Consider the following 21,625-nt stretch of genomic DNA (forward strand, 5'->3'; position numbering starts at 1 on the left):
AAAGACGAAATATAATCAGAAATCAAATCTACAAATTATGCAGAATCATTCAAATTTGATGCAAATAGTTGCATCGAAATTAAGACTTACTTGTACTCAAGCGCTAATCATTATTGAAGAAAATCCTGTCACAAATAAAAATTATATCCACATTATTTTCAAAAAAATTACAATATTTTTTTGCGATAATATCGATTGCTCAATTTCTTCATATTTGTACGATAGCTGATTGAAATATTTTGTAGGGAAAAAAATTAATAAGGCATATATTTATAAAAGATATTTTCTTTTCATTACTAAATGTAGCAGTTTGATTTTCAACTTGATTTCTGCAAACTTTGATTTCTATGTAGTAACGTGAAATACTCAGGTTGTAAGGGATTACGCTGTCACAATTTATGAAGTGCTCAATATACTAATCGTACGATCTCTAGCTACGATTTGCATGCCGATAACATCGAAAATAAAAGTCGTAGTATAAATCGTGCCAAAAATAAGAGACAGAGATATAAATCGAAGCGGCTGAGAAACAGCTGATGCATATCGCAGCCGTTTAATTGATTATTGCGAAACGTGTCACTGCGACGACATAGAATTGAAAATAAAATAAAGCATAGAATAAAAGGGAGAAACGAATATATTCGGGTGTAAATGCATTTTTGGACATCATAAATGCAATTGCAACATGTAGAAGACGACTACATAGAGAAAAACGTGCTGTAAATATCGTGCTATAAGTAACGAGGCAAAATAAACCGAAGGGCTCGATTTAAATACCGGATGTATTTTAGAAAGCCCTTCGAGTTAGTGCACACTTTAAACATCACGAGCTGTTCGAGGGCGAGGAATTGTCATCTCGTCAAAGCGATAGTGAAAGAATCCAGCAAAGAGAAAAAATTCATGCGGGCGTCGCGGGGTGCGACACGTTAATAGTGGTGGAAGCTCATTCATCTACGAGCTACGCAGCGCATTTTATTACGCTACCGACTCACTGTTTATCGTCCACAATCATGGTGGCGGCGGTTATATCCGGTCACCCTTAATTCCAAGATCGACACTCTTTATCGCCTCTGGGTGCCACTCGCTCTGTGATGCGGATTAATCGACACACTGCAAGAAAAACCACACCCCAAGGTCGGCGCAAGTTAGTCAAGAACTCCAAGAGCTGCATGCGGGGTGGTGCATTCAAGTACGTTCTCGTCGCCGACTTTGGTGGAGAGAGCCTCGAGATCGTCGCTCGCGGATATCTCGAGAGAGCCGGGAAAAATCGCTTCTCGATCCTTTCATCCACGACAATCGCACCGTTATCGATGCACTCTCGATAACGTCGAAAAATCTTAATCCGCGAAGAGACGCGCGATCTCTCGCGTACACGCAAATGCTTCGAAAAACATATTCTATTCCTTTAAATGTTATTATATTATAACGTACGACGAGTATCATTTGTGTGCACGACGATGTCGAGAAGACACGTCGATCGATAATTTTGTAATTCATTGAAACGATGAAATTGAACAAATGCATTTTCTACTGTCAGAGCTTGCACAGGATTATCCTTGTATATAATAAAAAATGTACTACTTCGTTCTTTATAGCCGTGAGATTTTATATATATATCGTCGCTATATCCGTATTGCAGCACGCAATAATATCGTGTATCTTTGAATATTCCACAGATGGTAATTTTCCACCTGTCGCGAAATTTGTTTTCCTCATCTCCTCTCAACTGTGAGATGTTATTTATGTAACGTTACAAATCCAGATTTGATTACGTAATACTATGCGCCAAAGTCCTCTATACGTATAGAAAACTTTGGCGCATGTATATATACATCAAGGAATCTAAATACGATGCGCATAAGTAATATCGTAATATACATACACTCTGTAGAAAAAAACATGATTGCAATATACGAATGATGTTAACAAAGAAGTTGGACATAAGTTAATGAGAGGTCGGCTCTAGTTTGCATGTAATATGTAACAAACTTAGAATTTGTAACCAATCTTCGCACTATAAAAAGTAATCAGACTACAACAGATCAAAATTTATACACTCACACATATATTATACACGAGGGGTTGGTCACTAGTGGTTATAGTGTACAAAAATTACCCTTGATACGGATTACCTTTAAATTACCTCAGATTACTTAAGATTACCTAATACTACCTCAGATTACTTTAAGATTACCTAATACAAATTATGCCCATCATACTTAGAATTTAGAATGATATCTTTTTTGATTTTATATTCCCTTTTTTTAATTTAAAATTATTTTTAAAGAATTTTTTTAAATATATATTTTAATTGATTTGTTGTAAACAGTAAAAATTTTGTCCTATTTTAAAACATTTAAAAAAATTTTTTTGATATATTTTTAAAATATTTTAAAAAATGTTGGGAATAAAAATTTAATTTTTGTTACTGTTAGTTGTTTTCTTTGCAATACATTCATAAAAATAAAGTGCGGTAAAAATGAAAATAATACCGGAATTATCGGCAGAATATTCAATACATGAAAATTGTAATATAGGTTTTGCTTTACCGTTAAGTGACGATGGCTTATCAAAAGTTGTAGATAAAAATGCATTTCGCAATTTTTAAATGCTCGTGTGTTCGTGGCCTGAGAGAGAAAGACGTGGTACCGCGAAAACCTCTAACCACGACAATTCTTAAATTATAAAAAAGCACGTTTTTACGAAGCGTCGACTCTAAAAATCGACTGCAAATGTATATTATTGTAAAAAGATACAATTCATCAATGACGTTCACTAAGTTCAAAAATTAAAGATTACCTTAGATTACCTACAGATTATTTGATATTACCCTTAGATTACTTAGATTTCCTATTAAATTACCCAAGATTACCTGAGAGAGAATGTTAAAGATTATTTAGAATTATCAAAAATTACCTTGGATTGCGCAAAATTTCCTTTGGATTGCCGCTGAATTACCTAGCCCTTGTACAAAAATTACCTCAGTGACCAACCCCTCGATTATACATATACGACCTTATTCGCGTTTAACAAAATCAACAAGATGCTATGTGACTCGACGGTTCGATTTATATGCCTCGATTTATATACGTAAGTACGTAGTGCTTTAATGTGCATTTACGTGAAATAAAATAGACTTCTCCTATATAAAAAAAAAAAAAAAAAAAAAAAAGAGAGAAATTGAGATGGATCTTCCAGCATCGCGAAATCGTCGCGTCATCGGCCTGTTCGAGAAAGCAAGAATTCTTGGACGAAATTGTCCGCAATTTGCCCACCACGGTCCTTATGATCCATTAACCACGCGGCAACTGACACGGTCAAGTGCACTTTGACCCCGATACACGTGTCAATCCGCAGACGGAACGCACGCATTGCACGCAATGGAAACGCGGATTCGGAGATAGCCAGAGAGTTTTCGCGATCGAAGTCTGAAAGTTATTATTATCGACCTTATTCACGTATGAAGTTCATCACGTTTGATTTTTCCTGCGCTAATCGCATCAATATACTCGATCGATCTCAATCTAAATTAATATGCAAATTTTTATCTTTGCACGAAGACGCGAGAAACGACCTATTTGCTCTTACGAAGAACAGATTTATTCTTCGTATTTCGCAAGTGCCTTTTATTCGAAGAGAAATGTCGACAAAATGGAAAATTACATCGACGAGATGTTAAAAATTATGTAATGAAAAATATAAATTACAAATGTCAAATGTCTCTTTTCTTCTCTTCAATACATATTTTACACTTTGTTTTCGCAAGTGTTTTTACATCGTATCAGAGAGCAAAGAATAAACATAAAGAATGTAGAAACATGAACCTTGCTCGGCCTGTTTCAAGTCTCAAGATTCAAAGTTCGCAGGCTATTCCTTGACGATAACTATCCAGAGATATTGATCGATGGTACAAAGAGCGCTCACGCGTTTCCACTCCATGAGGTTACGTGAATGACATGAAATATATTAGCAGTTTTTTTCCGTAGTGATATCCTTAATCAGAAATAAACATTATGTAATTGATTTATAATATATCTCTCGATTATATAAATACATCTCTCAACAGAGATACAAACAAGAATCTGAATACTCAAAACTGTATGTCTTATCCTTGGTCTTATCTTTGAACATATATCACGTCTTTCAAAATTGCGGAGCTTCGTTTACCCTCTTGAAAAACAAAAAGAAGAGGTAATAATCTAAAGCGCTTAAAAAAACCGCCGATACAAGAAACGCTTTCATTTATATATGCTTTTCATAAATTAATTACAGTCCATCATCATCAATTTGCGTCGTGATACTTATTGTGAGATGGGCAAAATTATATTTTGTATTAATATTGAACGATCAGATTCCTGCGTAATAAAAAATTCTTTAAGGTGAAATTCTTACGCGCCTTATATAAACATATATTTTTTTTCACTTGTAATCAACAGTTGTTCTATCGGTCGCTTTATCGGCGAGTCCAAAGTGCAATTCTGCACGAGCGAATATCCACGAAGAGCAACGTACAGAAGAAAAAGACCGTCGTAATAAGGTCCACTGGCACTATTCCAGGCGTTACGTCACTACTTGTATTCGCGGTGGCAACCTTCGTTCACTGGCGACGTGTCACCACGACGAATGCTCGAGATTGATTACACTTTCGACACTTAACGTTTATAAGCAACCGGATATAATTCGAAACCGACGCGTGAACAATACTGTTTATTTTGAGCATGGTATTCTTCATAAGCATATATACACGCCGCGATGTCATTGTATTACTGTTTTGTATTATTGTATTACTGTCAAAGTACTTTACATATGTATATAACGCGAGCTAAGCCACGTGGAGTATTTTGCTTGATAGCTAACATGTTTGTATACTCATTCATAATGTAATTCCCACGGATGTATATTAATATATTTATAACGCACAATTGTCGATATATATTAAGAAGTATATTCTTATAATTCTCTTATAAATTTTATAAAATAATTAAACAAATCGTCGAGAGAAAAACATTCAAAAAATATCTTTATCTATTTCAATATTTAGAGATATCCTTATCGACTTAAGGAAATAACTTGTTTTAATATATGAACTGTGACAGTTCATTAATTCCTAGGAATTATCACGTGAAGCTCATTAAAATACAATTATCTTTTTAATTTTATAAAATTACTTTTACTAGTATTTACATCACTGATTTAATTAACATTTTTTTAAAGAAAATCTTGATGATGAATTTTTTTGTCTAAATGATCAGAATTTTCATTCATATTTATATATCCTTTTTCTAAATGATTTCTAAAATTTCCATTCATATATATATATATTTTTTTTATGCCTATAATCGCAAGCGTATATCGTTTTATATTTACGACCAAGAAATGTTGATCTCCTTCCTGTATAACGTATTGATGAAAGCCAATCTTGATCGGCTTAATGTAACAAAGTGAGTTCGACCATTGACCCAATTTACAAGCACACACGTCCCCCATAAATATGTTGAAATAAGCCACGATGCACTCGTATCCGCGATAGAAGAATGACCCGTCCTCCGTAACGCATTTAACGCATAACGAACGTGACACAATCGTATATGCATACGTAATTCAATGCCGTACTGACGAGCTTCTAAGGATTGTAGCTTAACCCAAATCGAACACGCGATAGTTTGAATATTCGCGTGTCACAGTAAAATAGCCATAAGAAGAATACAGGTATTCAAGAAAAATATGGATACTTAGGAATGTACTCACTTATTCGTAACAATATCTATAGTTTTCATAAACCGAGAAAATATTTTTTTTTTTTTAAATTTGTTTATAGCATAAAGTAAATCTAATTCTAAAACAATGCTCCGAATGTTTTATTATAAAAATAATTTTTTTCTAATAAATATAAATATATAAATATAAATTATTCATGTTTCTCAAAATGTTTCCAATGTATACCACAGTCAAGAAATTATTTTTATTGTACGGTTTGTGATAGACGGATCTGCGCGTATAAGATGTCTATTTATCTTATCTGATAATATCCAACTCTGAATATTCGTAAACTTTGTATCAACGCTTGTGTACCTACGACAGTTAACAAGTTCTCAATATTCTCATTCATTATATAATGCTGAATCTAAAACCATACTTTTAAAAAATACGTAAGAGTGCAAATAAAACAAAATTATACATTCTTTCATTATTCTTGGCAATATTTGCAAATTCAAATAACTACGAGTTCTGATATAAGACTTGTTAAATAATCATTAGCTGTATATTAAAAAATAAGAATGAATAAAAGGATTAATTGTCAAGATTTTTTAAAATTATCACCAGAAATATATTTGAGAGATAAAATCGACACAGATAAAATGTCATGAAATAATGATTATCTTTTTACATTTTACGGTTATTCATACGAATATCATTTATACAACATTAAAAACTTGTTTTGATCAATATGATCACTCAAATATATTTCCGGTGACAAATTTTAAAAAATCTTGACAATTAATCCTTTTATTTATTCTTACTTTGTCATACAATCAATAATCGATTTAAAAAAGTTTGAATATTGAGATGATTGATTATATTTATGAGAAAAAGTTGTATAAAAAAAAAGATTTCAAAATTTATATTAATAATATATTATCAATAGCTAGTAATACTGTAGATAGTAATACTATCAATTGAAAGTACATTCATGACGAAAGATCAGTATCTTCAAAAATATCATGAAAAAATTATTCTATTTACGCGAACCTTAGTTTCAACTTTATATATTATACTAATTAAATGTGAAAAAAAAGGAGGACAATATGCGGAAGCAATAGAAATGGGGCGACGACGAATTTTAAAACGAAATATATCTACTTTAAATATGTTAATTTTTTTTGGTTGACAAGCGATAACTGTTTACAACACTCTTTTAACCACAAAATTAAATGAATCTTTCGTGAAAACTAATCGCAAATGAACTAATCGTTAAAACATATGTTAGAATTTAAAATTATACTATAAGACAATCATCAAACAATTGTTCAAGTACCAAATAATTTATGATTACGTGTTTGAATTTACATTACGATAAATTATAATTAGGTACGCTTTTAATGTATGTTATTTCGCAATGAATTATTATGCAAGTTTATTATATTCGCGCGTGTATCAATGTGACCATAACCGACGATACCATAGAGCACAACGAATTAATTAAGTCATTTAACGTAAATTATCCGCGTTGGTTCGCGATAGCGATAAAACTACAAGAGAATAATCTTTGCGAGACACTCGGCGTGGCGTAAACATTTCATTTAACACTGTAATGCGACTTCCAAACTCAACTGCTGTAGTGTATTTCGGATTGAATCAATTGTTGGGCTCGGCAAATAAAGACATCCCGCGGATTTTATATGTGCTTTAATTTATTGATCGATCGTATACACAAGGCCGAACAAAGATCGCGTTTAATATCCCACAGATAGATCTCTTATAAATGCCGGCTAGAAAAACAACTTGGCGGTCAGAAAAAGAATGAAGAAGATGAAAATAAAAAGTGGTCTTCTGCTACGGAAGGTGGGTAGCGAATTTTGCAAAGAAGTTGTGCGAGTCATGCGAGTTTAGAAACTTAGTTTAGAATTTGTTAGAAATTTTCTCTTTTATTTCATTGTGGTTTGTATAACAAGACGATCCACGTGGTTAACTCGTGCTCCAAAAAAATACTGTGACAATAGCTAATCATATAAGTCAAACAGGTCCTGTATAATTTCCGAAATGTATTCTCGAAAAAATATTTGACTCGAAAAAAGAGATGACTCACTTCTTTTCATTTGAATCGTTGCATTAACACATCAATATTATCACTTTGAGATCTCTTGAGAATTCTAGAGAAAGAACATTTTCTTTATGTCTTCGTAACATTTTAAACAACAATTTAAATGAAAGCGGACGCGCGTTTCTATCAAAACAGCTCACATTTAAAATTATATGTATTAAAGCGCACTCATACATAGTAATATAATAAGTCATATATTAATCCTTTCCGGCCATGAAAATATATATAATATAATAGCATAATTTTTAAATTTAGATTGTACGTGACTATAAATCGCATCCGGAAAGAAATTAGGCAATTGATCGAAAATTATGTCGCGTCCAAAGGATGTTTCGATTTAAATCGAAGCGAAATTACAATGCAGCGATTTTAATGATATAAATTTATACGCGATTTCACCGATTACATCGTTTGCCGATTTCTAAGACGAGTAAGGTAATTCCACATTCGCGTCAATTTAAAAAAAAAGCCAATAATATATCATCGCGAGAGCGGAAGAGAACTGAAAGAGGGACCACGCGAGGGGGAAGAGATTTCACGCTACATTGCCATTATTAATAACCTCGCGCGTGGTTAATGATGAAACCACTATGTACTACTTTACGGATTGTTTCCGTCCAGTCGACCGTCCATGTCCCGTCTGACACGAATACTCATTCTCGAGTTCGCGAATTGTAGCTGCGATCGATCGAGGAAGATGCTCAGACAAGTACTTCATTAATAAGCTTTATCGATGCATTTTCATTTAATATATAAAAACTAATATAAAGAAACTAATCGTTTACGAATATATATTGTACAATAAATCGTGAAGCGATCGTTTAAAATTCGTCAGAAATGAATAAAAAATTAATAAAAAATTAATTAAAAAAGTAATTAATGCAATATTTATGGATGTCATCAATATGCGTGTCGCATTCCTGAGGATTAACATATTATTACTATCATATCTTTGAAAAAAAATAACTATTTTCATGTAAGATGAATATTCAGACAATATCAGGAATATTTTAGTAATCTATTACAAGCCTAAATATATTTTCTCCATAATCTTACAATTAGTAAATATAACGAAAATAGATGAAAACTATTTTATCGCTATAAAAAAAATATAAGATTAAACAAATATATGTACCTATACCAGTAAGATATTCTATTTAAAAAAAAATTTTTTTTTAAATTGAATACGTATCGATAAAGATTATTCTTTTCTTTCCAAAAAATGTTTTTCTACCATTTATGATGATAAAAAACTATATGTGACTTGCCACATGCTGAAAGCAATAAAGAACCGAGATAATTTATTCTGACAATCAATCACAGCTACGTTTACGTAGATTTAAAAGAATTATGACGTGGTTACAAAGTGCAAACTGCAACGATTTGCTCAATCAAATGTAAAATTCCAATTTCTCGTTATTCTCTCTTATCTCACGTTTTAATTACAAAAGATATATATTATAAATATATAACATTGTAAAATAATGAAAGCGATATTAGATAAAAACGCATAGAATTCTAATTATAACTATCTTTGACATACACTCTTTGAAACCGTAAGGATCAAATAAAAAAAGATCGACACGATTGTGACGCGTTTAATTTTCCCGTTTATCGAATTAATTAATATGATCATCGCCGATTTCGCTGAATATATCAATGTTAAATTTTTCGAAATCGAGTTATCTCGATAAAAATGCGAATTGATTACGCGCGTTTCCGGTCGTGAGTCAGCTCGGTTAGTTCAAGGTGCACTGACCGAGAGCATCATATGATATAATTTCTCCATGAGTCGCGTCCTCCGGGAAGCTGGCGGTTGACTTCAAGAATTGTCGCGCGATGTTGACGCATGATGTAAAACGGAAAAAACCGACGATTTGTGCGCGTTGAAAGATGACTCGAATCATTGCAAAAGTTCTCGACGTCCGCGAGGAAATTTTCGAGGAAACGTTATGTGGTCGCGCTTCTGTTTCATATCAGAAAAATTTGCACGATTACGATCTCTACGAATAACTAGCGAATAAAGGCGTTAATTTTCGTGAAAATTTTGATTGACATTAAGCGAGATCGAGTATTGATTAATACATTTATCAATGAACAGAATTATATAATATAAAGAGAATTTTTAAATTATATTTATATATATTATATATAAATATATATTTTATAATATATTTATATTTATAATCTATTTATAAATTTTATAATATACGCAGAGAGAATTTTCTCTTAGAATTTACCCTGAAAATCATGATAATCGTGGGACATATTATTTTTATTGTGATAAATATTAATCAGAGAAATTCTCATAAAATTTTTTCCATACCATATTGTCCCACGATTACTATGATTTTCAGAGTAAATTCTAAGAGAAAATTCTCTCAGTGTACAATACATGTATATATGTATATAATATGTATAAAATGTATATATATTATATACATACATATAATGTTACATATAATGTTACATATTTGTAATATACCAGGTGTCCCATTTTAAAGGACCCACTCAAATATCTCATTGTCAGAAACACTGCGTTAAATCGAAAAATGTTTCCTACAAAAGTTGTAGGGTTTCGAGGGGGACATAACATAGTAATATTCATTTGACATTGGGCGGCATCTCCAAGGTCAAGTGAAGGTGAGAATAAATTTTTTAAATGGAAACCCATATTTTTTATTATAACATCTTTTTCTACTAATTAATTTGAACAACTTTTGTAGGCAACATTTTTTGATTTAACGCAGTGTTTCTGAGATATTTGAGTGGGTCTTTAAAATCGGACACCCGGTATACCTATTTTTGTAATTAATCAAGAAATGAGAGTGCGTAGAGAGTAATGCGAATAGGATTTACATCCTAAGAACGAATGGAAACAAAATTAAAGTTTATTCGTGATATTATTTCTCTTATTTATCGCTCATCTTTGTAGAATGAGGAGAACGCGTGACGATGGGATATTCTGATATCTGGTGACAGGTGGCAACAAACGCACACCAAATCAGCACAGCAACAGCAACATCTGGAATCGTCGCTTACCTCGTGAGTCGCAAACACTACGGTACGTTCCCCTTCGCGTCTTCCTGCTTGCCCCGAGACCGCTGTCGCTTCCAGCCGACTGCCGCTCGTTTTTCCCACCGCGATCGCGGGAGAGGAAATTATCACTACGCGCGATTCAAGGGTCAAGAATGGTGGTGTGCGTGGGTGTGCGTACACGCTGCACGTTTCTTCTTTCGTTCGCGCGTAATGTGACGCGTAAACGGAGAGTAGACGGATTTAATATAGAGCATATAACGTGCGTAAAAGAGAGAAAGGAGAGAGCACGGAATAGCACAGCGTCTTGGCACGGTCAACGAACGACTGTGTCACGTCAGTATCGCGAATCGCACGAAGCATCGTGACTCTCCTCTGACTATATATATATATATGCACCTTTGATCTTTGATCGCGAACCCGCCGTGCGCGTGGACCTCATTTGGGATCATTCGATCAAGCGATGCCACGCGATCGGAGCCGATGGAATTGATACCCCCGGTGACGGAACAGCTGTTTGGCGCGAATCGAGACTCTTCTTCGTATTGAGAACGATTGTTCGCGGATGAACTTTCTATATCTTTATCGAGGACGATCTATGAACGAAACTTTCGAAAGATATTAGCACGCTTTATTCTGTCTCCTTTGACGAGTATCAAAGTATTCTCTCAAATAAGCACGCTGCTCCTTTAATCATACAAAATTCGTCTATTGCTCGATATATAATTATTTATTTGATGTATACACAGAGAGAATTTTCTCTTGGAATTTACCCTGAAAATCATGATAATCGTAGGACAATATGGTATGGGAAGAATTTTGACAATTTCTCTGATTAATATTTATCACAATAAAAATAATATTTATTACAATAAAATATAAAATATGTTTGATTAATTTTACTATGCAGTTTAGTAAAATTAATCAAACATGTTTTATATTTTATTGTGATAGATATTAATATTTTTATTGTGATAAATATTAATCAGAGAAATTCTCAGAAAATACTTTCCATTCTCAATCTTTCTTTCCGTTCTCAATCATTCTCAAAATTTTTTCCATACCATATTGTCCCATGATTATCATGATTTTCAGGGTAAATTCTAAGAAAAAAGTCTCTCAGTGTACTGTTAACAAAGAAGTTTATCTCATTCGTAATTGTCAACGCGAAAGATAATAACGTCATCGGGTTATCATTCATAATAGCAGTCATTGAAGACTTTGCTCTACGCCTTTTCGAACGGTACATCTAACACTAACAAAAGCATAACACGTGACTGATTTGTCAATCAGACCCCGACTGACACAACTATCGTGCCACGATGCTACAATAAAATCGAACGTCACGAATCAATGATCTAGCGCGGAATAATGATATATATGTATGTAACATCGAGGCCGAAAAACCAGGTCGGCGCCTGACTGTCCTCGCAGTCGAGGCTCCATGTTCCGGCATCGTTCCACCTCCACGATTTAAATTGACAAGTGCAACAATAATATCGCGCTACGCTAAAAAAGCCAGAGTGATAATTCCGAGTGATCATTTTCGCCCTCTCGTCCCTTAACTATCCTTCATTTTTCGTAATAATATAGCGAGAGTATGATTCAGGAAAAGATGCGGATACCTTGCCAATGGACTCGAGACGACTAATTTAAATTGAAAATTATATGTTACGTAAGAGTCTCGATAAATCATCGAGTCGTTTTATGAACATCTCGAAGACGAGTATTTGTTTACATCACCATCTGTTTCTCTTTCTCTCAATATATATATGTATATGTATATGTATATTCAATTCAAAGTGATGGTTTTAAACGATGATAACGATACCAGCAATTTGCGACGATTATGCTTATACAGCTATCAGAGAACATGAGAGAGCAGCAGCTACATATATAATTCAGTACAATTTATAAGTAGAATTTCTTTTTAATAGATTATAATAAAAGATCAAGTGTGTGAAATCTGCTGCGCACTTTTCGTGATAACCTCAAACATGAAAGTCCTCGTATTATATCTCGATAATCGCCAAGAATCCAATACCTGTGATACTTTCCATTGTGAAATTAGCTCCAAAATCTCCACTAGCAAGGTATTTTCTCTCTTCCTGGACCACTCTCTATGTACAATTAATATAATTAACACCAACATTGCTTACATCGTTCTCGCGTGTCACGTTCGAGGGGATGTTGCGTACGCAGCTTCACGGTCGTCGAAAAGAGCCTTGTTGCGGAAGGTCCACCACGCCACGTGTCTCTAACTCGAGAGCAAATTCCTCCGTAGCTCTCTCTCTCTCTGTCAGATTCACAATCAGACGCGACTTGGTTCGTGCTCTCTCAACACTCGTCCGAGCGACTGGTCCGCGACGTCATCGCGACACCGATGATCAGATTCTCCGGGTAAACGTCGTGTCACACGCGTACCGTATAACTGCGATCCCGGATGCACGTATGCATGTACATAGTATGTATGTGGTACAACATACGCGCACTAACGTCAGCGCGGGAGACGAGCCGACTCCGAGATCAACGCCGGGGGGCCATCTTGCCGCCTGAAACTAGCGGAAGCGGAAATAGCGAAATCGATGGACGCCGCGAGCGAACCCTGTCGGCATGGAAAACGCGCCGTTTCTCGGTCAAGAGTTTCCAAACTTTACGCGGACTATCGCGCCCTCTCCACCCTCTCTTTCCTTTAATTTCTTTTCTTTTCAAACGAATGATTGAAATTAAAATTCAAAATTAATTGATAAATATCAGCGTCAATTTGCTAATTAATTTTTAAAATAATAATATAGTATAAAAATTTTAAATAATAATGTTTCAAATAATATGTTATAATTCTTTAAACTCGATTAATATTTTTGACAGAAATCAGCTGATTTCTGTCATAAAATATTATTTGAGTTTAAGTATTATATGAGGTTAAGTATTATATTATTGAGTTAAAGTATTATAACATATTATTTACAACATTATTACAATTTCTATGACATATTTTTATTTTACAATTTAATTAGCAAATTGACGCTTTAATCAGCTGACTTCTGTCAAAAATATTAATCTAAATTAAATAAACTATATATTATTTTTTTTAAATATTCTTTTTAATATAAAATCAAAGAATTTAGAATTTAGAAATTAGAATTAAAAATTCTTCGTGGAACTCGTGAGTATTTTCGAAAAACGTCGACTGATTGTCATTATAAGGGCACGTGAATTTTACATGTATTATTTTTCTATCATAAAATTTTTCTAGATAACGCAAGCGTCAAAAAAAAGTTTGAAAATATGTCTTATCGTCTTTAAGAATGTGTGTTTAGACCTTGATATACTTTGGGTTGTTATATATAGTACACATATAGTAAATATATGTGACACATGGAAAACATGTGACATTGAAACACGAAACACAACAATATCACGCGCCTCGTACCTGCAAGAAACTGACCTAATATTCTGAAAAACGCTTCGCAAACATCGCAAATATCAACACGCGTATAACTCACGAAATAATTAAGTGAATGAAGTCGTATATTATTTTTATCACGTTTGTAAATCTCTTTGGAAAATATCTAAAATATTTTTACAATAAATTTGCAAAAATTTAAACATATTCTATCCAAAACATTCAGAAATTGTGTTGTTTAAGATAAAAGAGATAGATATTATCTTTGCTGTATATTTATATCCTTTAAATTCTAAATAATTCTTTTGCTTTTTATAAAACATTAAATCGGAGAGATACGGACAGAAAAACCACACATTGCACATTATTATTACATTTAAGAAAATCTCTTTGAAAAATATCTAGAACATTTTTACAATAAATTTGCAAAAATTCAAACATTCAATCTAAAATATTCAGAAATTGTGCATGTTTAAAATAAAAAAGATTAACGTTATCTTTGCATATATGTATATTTTATATTATATCCTTTAAATTCTAAATAATTTTTTTATCTTTTAAATAAAAAATTGAATAAAAAAGACCACGAACAGAAAAACAAATTGATCCATTATTATTCCTTTCAATTACTTCGTCGAAGTAATTTATATGATAAATATATGATTAATGATTAGAAAAACTTCTAGGAAAAGGAATGAGATGTATCAATAAAAAGAAGAAACATGATAAGTCCAGATTTTTACCTGCGTCAGTATCAATACACATCAGTCAGCAGCAAATATAGCTGACTCAATTTTCTTTCCTTCTCTCAGTTTTATCGCGGATCATTTTGTGGACCGCATTACGGTCATTCAGAAAGCTACACGTGTTAGTTAAACGGCGCACATAAGCCAAGGTTCCGAAAATATTGTACATACGCATATATAACGAGCAACATCCCAAAAAATCCTTAGAGACACGATATTTGAGAGGAGGAATATTTATGCGTGTGCATCACTGTTTACGTAAAGAATATTATACATACAAGTATATATGTAAATAATCGATTCCTTTTCCTACGCATCAATATTTCGTGATTACGAATTCAAAGATCAAATTTCAAGAAAGTTCACTATATGTATATAAATAAATCTAATAATCTCTGTTATTATATATACTCAATATCGTGTAAATATATGATTTTCTTTTTTCTACACATTCCATACGATATCCTGTGCGCGCATCGATAGTGTAAATAATCTCTAACGACTGCCTATACTCTTACCTTTCGAAAGCGCGTGCGAATCTTCCTAACGTTTAAATATATATGTCTTGTTAAGTACACAAAAATGAGGACACACGTCAACATCGCTCCTCGAAGTCATTTTAGTGTCGCGCAAAACGACGGAATATCGCGGCGATAAAAATTCATGTTATTCAACTTTCGAAAACGTGTGAGACCCAAATAACGTACATACCTTATACTTGTTTAAAGCACGGCGCTCACTGTAGAAACCGTCTCGAGAGGCTCGCTTTCAATCTCGTTGCGTCGCTCATGCAGTAGTATTATATGCGCGTAGTCTTGTCAGACGAATAACTCACTGTATCACACGTTGCATAGCACGTCGCAACCGCGTACTCGAGCGTAATGGTGACAGACTCTCGTCTGAGCAGCCGGTGCGCGGATCGGATCTCGATATAGACAAGCCGGCCCGCGCGTGGACCAATCGGACGGCGAGTCGTGACGGGCGGGGATGTGGCGTGATCCTCCGTGACGTCACGCGGCGACCCGAGCGCGATCGATAACTCGAAACTCGCGCGTGATGTGCGGCTAACTTTATGTTGATGCGCGACGCGCCGGCGAGACGTACGTATGTATATAATTGTTTGCACGCGAATACATTATATAATTATCGTAATTTAACAGCGCGTCGCGATCGCCATCGCGTGTTGTTTTCCGCTCGGTGTAACTAGTGTGGAATTAAATAGTGCGATGAGATTGCAAAAATCGATGAATGAAGACCGACAACATTCCCAACCTAACCTCCGTGACGATCAATTTAAACGGCTGTCCACATGTATCTGGTGAGTCTAAATATTGAAGTAATGGTAATTTATCGACGAGATGTGTAAATTTATTATACAGCGATCACGTTTACCCTTATTTTGAAATATTGCGTCCTGTGTACTTGTAAGGGATTAAATGTTAATTAAAAATTAATTCAAATCCAACACACACATGTACAAAAATTATATAAATTAAAAATACTTTCACGTGTCATATATAATCCTAAAAAATGCACTCGAATCGCGAAAAAAATGTTAATACTTTTTTTAGAGAATTGTTTAATAAATACAATAAATATTGTGCATCTTAACAATAGTATTAGGTAAGAGAGAGGTCTATATATCTTATTTGTAAAATAAAAATAGAATAACGCGATTTCGTAATTCAATCTTTCTTTTAACTTGTAAACACATTTTATGCAGAAAATATTATATCAAATAAAAACAATTGTATATACAAACAAAAATATCAATTAAAAAAAGGATCGGAATGAATATGTCGCATATGAGCAAGGGTATTTGTACTTGCACGCAGTAGAGAAGATTACTCTGGCACGATTAACGTTTAAACTTTATTAAAACCAACAACAATAACAAGAGCAATAACAACAAATCGATGTGTCTCAAACAGCCTGTAGAGAAACTGTATGTTTCGCTCTCTCTTTCTTATTTCTTTTCTATCTTATTATAAAAAAAAATTGACCTTCCCCGTCTCTTGTACTACCATCGTCGACCGTCAAGTTCGAGCACGTGACATTTGAAATGCGATCGGGGATCATTGCGAGCGTGCGAGCACCTGGCGACCTGCGACATTAGTAAGGACATTTGCTTGATAAACACAGGATTAATAGACAACATTATCGTCAATCGACGCGCTCGCGTCCAACGCGCATTCAACACAAATCTTACACACATGACTTATATAGCGATATACCCGGCGTACACGATATATGTAGCCTTCACGATGCTGCTACGATCGCTAAAAGCAATGCAAGGAGACAAGCTAGCAGGAGCATGGAGTACGTCGTTACCATAACAGTTGTGATGTTAGTGACACGGGAGACACTCGCGTTTTCGAGGCTCATGAGCGGAAATCCTGCGCGAACATCATCATCAAGCTCGCACGATGTGCGCTCACCTTCGTCGTCATCTTCTCGCACATCGCTACGCGTCGTCTCGATTCCACTAGGCGGTACCACGGTGATCTCCTCCTGATCGCGTTCCCGTTCCTGCCTCAGGGCATCGGCGATCGGATTAATCTTACGAATCGGACCGGCCTCGTCCTCCCGCGCGCTGATGGAGGACGCGGTGCTGCTGGCGTTGATCTTCTTTCCGCATCTTCCCGTCCTCCCTAGGTCCTCGATCTCTCGTCCATGCTCGCACAAACTGGCCGCGGCCAGTTCCAGATCGCGGACGGCCTTGGATAATTCCGCATCGGCAGTGGAAACGCTCTCAAAGTGGCAGCTGACGCTGCCTTGGTCCCCTCCATCGTCGCTCGTCGATGAATTAGGTTTCGAAGCTACGCGAGTAGTAGTAGTTGTTGTATCGAGCCTCGAGGAAGACAAGACGAGGCGATCGTCGCTCGTTTGGTCGTCTTGGCTGTATAGAGCTGAGCTACGCGTGCTGCCGCTTTGATACTCGACCTCGGAGCCACGTGACGTCCAGGAATTCTCGCAAGCGGACAGACGACTGTCGCGTAGGCGGTCGGTCGAACTGTCGAGAGCCTCCGCCGCAATTAGCCCAACATTCTCGTCCACTGCACAAAGATAGAAATCAAGGTTGCTGGCTGCTGGCGTCGATTCCGATGCTGGCCTCGCGGAATTCGTAACCGAGAACGCGGTCGGACTCTGCTCGTCGTTGGCACGCGTGGTACGCCCTGAGGAATGACTATTTACAGTACGTGTAGGGATGCTCGTGGAGGGTTCGTCGATCCCGAAGTCGTCGACCTTCGACTTATCGAATGTTGGCAGGACGGCAGAATCGTTCGACGACTCGATCGGCGACGTCGCGTCACCATCATCGCCTTTTATCAAATTAACTAGATCTTGGCAGAGACGACTGTACGCGGTGAAGACAGTTTCCGTATCGCCGGAACTATTCTCGGGCATCGAGACGTTGAAATCCGAGCGCAAGAATTCGTGCCAAAATTTATCGTCCAAAATGGTGTTCGAAGACAGCATGGCGTCTGACAGTTGCGCGATATTTGGCTCCTTCTCCTTCTTGGGACTCGCCTGCGTCGTCGTTCCCGGTGATACGTAGTCGCCTAGCTTCTTCCGGTACGCGCCCACCGCCGGATGATTGCCGTTGATATCGGTCTCGCCTGTGGTAATCGGTTCCTTTCGCCTACGTGCTGCGTCGTTATCGGATAGCTCTCCGTCACTCACGACCCGTCTGAGATATTCCGGTCGTTCGTACGTCGCGGCCAAGTTGTTCGCCGCAACGTTCTGCTGCATTTCGTGCTTGATGGTGTCGAGGCTGGGCTCGCGTCGCAGATGAATTCGATCATAGTTGATCAATCCGTAAAGATTGGCCGACAAGGATCTGACAGCGCGTTTCTTCTGGATGCCGCTGGCTCGCGGCTGCTGCTCCTTCGAGACGTCCAGTCTGTTCTCCGCAACGATGTTCCGCGACGTCGCGCCAGCGTCTTTCCTGAGGGCTCTGTAAGCCAAGTCATCCGTGACCACATCGGGCTCGCATTGCGGTATGTACGGCGAACGTGGCTGTTCCGGTTTCGTCGGTGTCGTGTGCAAATAATCGCTCTCAGTAGCCGCAGTAACTGGTCCGAGTGGTATACCGAACGGCGGCTGCGGATCGATTACTCTGAGAGTGTTGTTGGCGTGATTTATACTGCGAAAGACCACGTCGTCCCGCGTCACATCCGGTTCGTCTCGACGTGACGGATAGATCGACGGTAAACGCGCGAAATCGTTTGCCGAATCGCGTCGCGAAAGGACGGGCGAGGTGATGAGGTAGCTGATGTTGGACAGAGTCGATTGCCCCGCGACATCCGACAGCGACGTGGGCCTCTCCTTGGGATGCATCCTTCGATAGGCCATGTCATCCTTCGTTCTGTCCGGCGAGTCCGGAGTGATCACGATCATCGGGTCGAGCTCGCTTTTACTTTGCTTGAGACTGAACTCCTCCATGCTTCGACGTTCCGCGCGATCCAGCAGATCTTCGTCGCCGAGACGAAGGCTGTTGTATATAGCTTCCAGCTCGGATAGAGCTTCCTCGAGGTTCTTCGAGCTTCTTCGTTTGTTCTCCAGATCTTCCTCGTTCGGTGTCGTCCCTCTGTTGTCTTCTCTTTGGCTCTTTTCAGCACGATTATCGACGTTACACGGTGTAATGGAACGTGAAATACGCTGCTCGCAAGGAGATCTTCCGGATGACGCGGCAGACACGTGCGATGAAATCGTCTCGTGTTTATTCGATTCGCAGATGTTCGCTGATTTATTCTTGGCCTTGTACAACGCGCCGTAATTCGCGTCGTTACAATTGAGTTGATCGTTGCGCGTGTTTCTGCGTCGACATCTCATCGCTTCGCTTTCCTCGTACATCGACTCATCGGCGCGATGACGACTGCAGTTATACTTATTGTTTATACATTCAAGCGAATTGCGAAATTCTATTTTAGGTTTTATGGGATTTTCTGTCTCCACTTTATCGCGCAAAGCGAGCTCGTTCGATCCATACGATCCGAAGTTCCTCCAATCAGGTCTTGATATCTCTCTCGCAACATTAGGCTTATTGTCCTCTTGTTTAAAGGAATTTGGCACACTCTGCTGTCTGTTCGTCGGATAGGAACTGTATCCATAACCGAATACGCGATATCGGGGATCTCTCGGCGGTGGCACGGGCGGTTGACTATCCGGATCAGTCGATCGACGATCGATGACGTAATCGAACGGTTCCGAATAATGGCACGCGTTCTTCGCGGGATACGTAAAGAAGTTCCCAGCTCGACGACTGTCCGCTTCTTCGTTGGTACGCTGCAAAATCTTCCCGTAAGCATTATTCTGATTCAAGTCTGTGACGTATTGTCCGGTAGAATATCTCCTGTAATCGCTGACGAAAACTTCGTCTGGATTCGGCAAACCCGCGCGATTCGCATCTCGCAGACTTTCCGCGGAGGATCTCTGAACTGACTGAAACGTCCTATTCGAATTTGAATACATCCCCCCGAATCGGCGAGGATGTATGGGCGGGCGACACAATCCGTTCGCATCGGCGTAAGCTGCGCTCTGCTTATCTTCGACATATTCCGAGGAACACCTTTTGCTATATAGGTCGTTCAAACTGTCACAAGTGCCGTTGTTGCCCTCGTCGCGAGATAACCGCTTGATGTAACGCTCTGTTCGAGCAGTACGCGTCTTCCTACTGCATATATTATTTCTGTGGCCATTTTGCGCGCCATCCGCGCCCTGAATTCTGTTCAACGAATTGTTGGACCTCCGACAATCCTCTTCGGAACTGCTCTCGACACACAGATGATCCCTCTTCGCTTCGGCACGAGCTTTCAGTTTGTTCTTCCGAATCTTCTTTCCTAAACCGTCTAACGAACCGTCGCTGCTACGTGAATGCAGCGAATCTCGATGAGACTCTGTCGAGTGATGCACGTTACTTTCAACTGTCATCCTCTGCTTTAAATTATTCTCTAACGAATGAAGAACAACATTATCGGATTGTTTCTTGAGCTTGGTGGGTTTTCTTGGCATTCTGTTGCAATATACAATCTCTTCGTCATTAGAGGAACTGTCATAATCTTTTATCGATGATATTCTACGCAGGATACCACCTATGGACCATTTCTTTTCCTTTTTCTTGTCCGATGCATTAGATACTGCGTTACAAACTGGCACACGTCGAGTAGGAGGCAGAAGACCATCCATCCTCAATATGTCTTTCTTGCGCAGCCCCTTTTTCTCCATTATGAATAACAGCAAGTCTCCTTGACGTTAAAATACCTGCAAAAATTAGAATATATAATAATACGTAATATATAAAATATAGAAATATAGAAAATATATAATTCTAATAATATTATTTTAAAAACAAATATTTTACTATAAATATTAATTTCAAAGTCAATTTGTAATATTGCATTAAATCGTAAGTAGATTTACACAATGATTTAGAAAAAGGATATAGAAATAGAAAAACGTATATGAAATTATATATTAAATATTCTCATATATTCAAAGAGACACACACATTCATTGAATATTTAACGTTGTTTTCTTTCTCTCAATACTGCCGTTTCTCTTACATTCCCATTAAATAAAACACACTTTTCACACAGTTGAATGTCCGTTCGA

The 21,625-nt window shown here is 37.0% G+C and overlaps 1 protein-coding gene across 13 annotated transcripts in view; it reads right to left on the minus strand.

The window, feature by feature from the left end:
• The window catches only part of LOC145937683 (fatty acid CoA ligase Acsl3-like), a 37,968-nt gene that overhangs the window by 15,572 nt on the left and 771 nt on the right, over window positions 1–21,625 (minus strand). For 2 of the 13 annotated variants that reach the window (XR_014425606.1, XM_083040940.1), the window contains exons 1-2: window positions 15,722–15,925; window positions 993–1,110 (exon numbers count right to left, since the gene is read on the minus strand). Coding sequence is in view for 9 of the 13 variants with exons in the window: in XM_083040940.1 (XP_082897066.1) it covers window positions 993–1,012 (20 nt within the window). In the remaining 4 variants the exon portion in view is untranslated. Of the gene's footprint in view, window positions 1–90; window positions 126–992; window positions 1,111–10,864; window positions 11,187–13,017; window positions 13,417–15,721; window positions 15,926–16,863; window positions 21,275–21,625 lie in introns of those variants that run through there. The other 11 variants (XM_083040934.1, XM_083040935.1, XM_083040941.1 and 8 more) reach the window with 10 other exon arrangements.

Source organism: Prenolepis imparis, unplaced genomic scaffold, assembly GCF_030444845.1.
Source record: "Prenolepis imparis isolate NDT839.2.m4 unplaced genomic scaffold, iyPreImpa1.0 SCAF_6, whole genome shotgun sequence".
Lineage (NCBI taxonomy): Eukaryota > Metazoa > Arthropoda > Insecta > Hymenoptera > Formicidae > Prenolepis > Prenolepis imparis.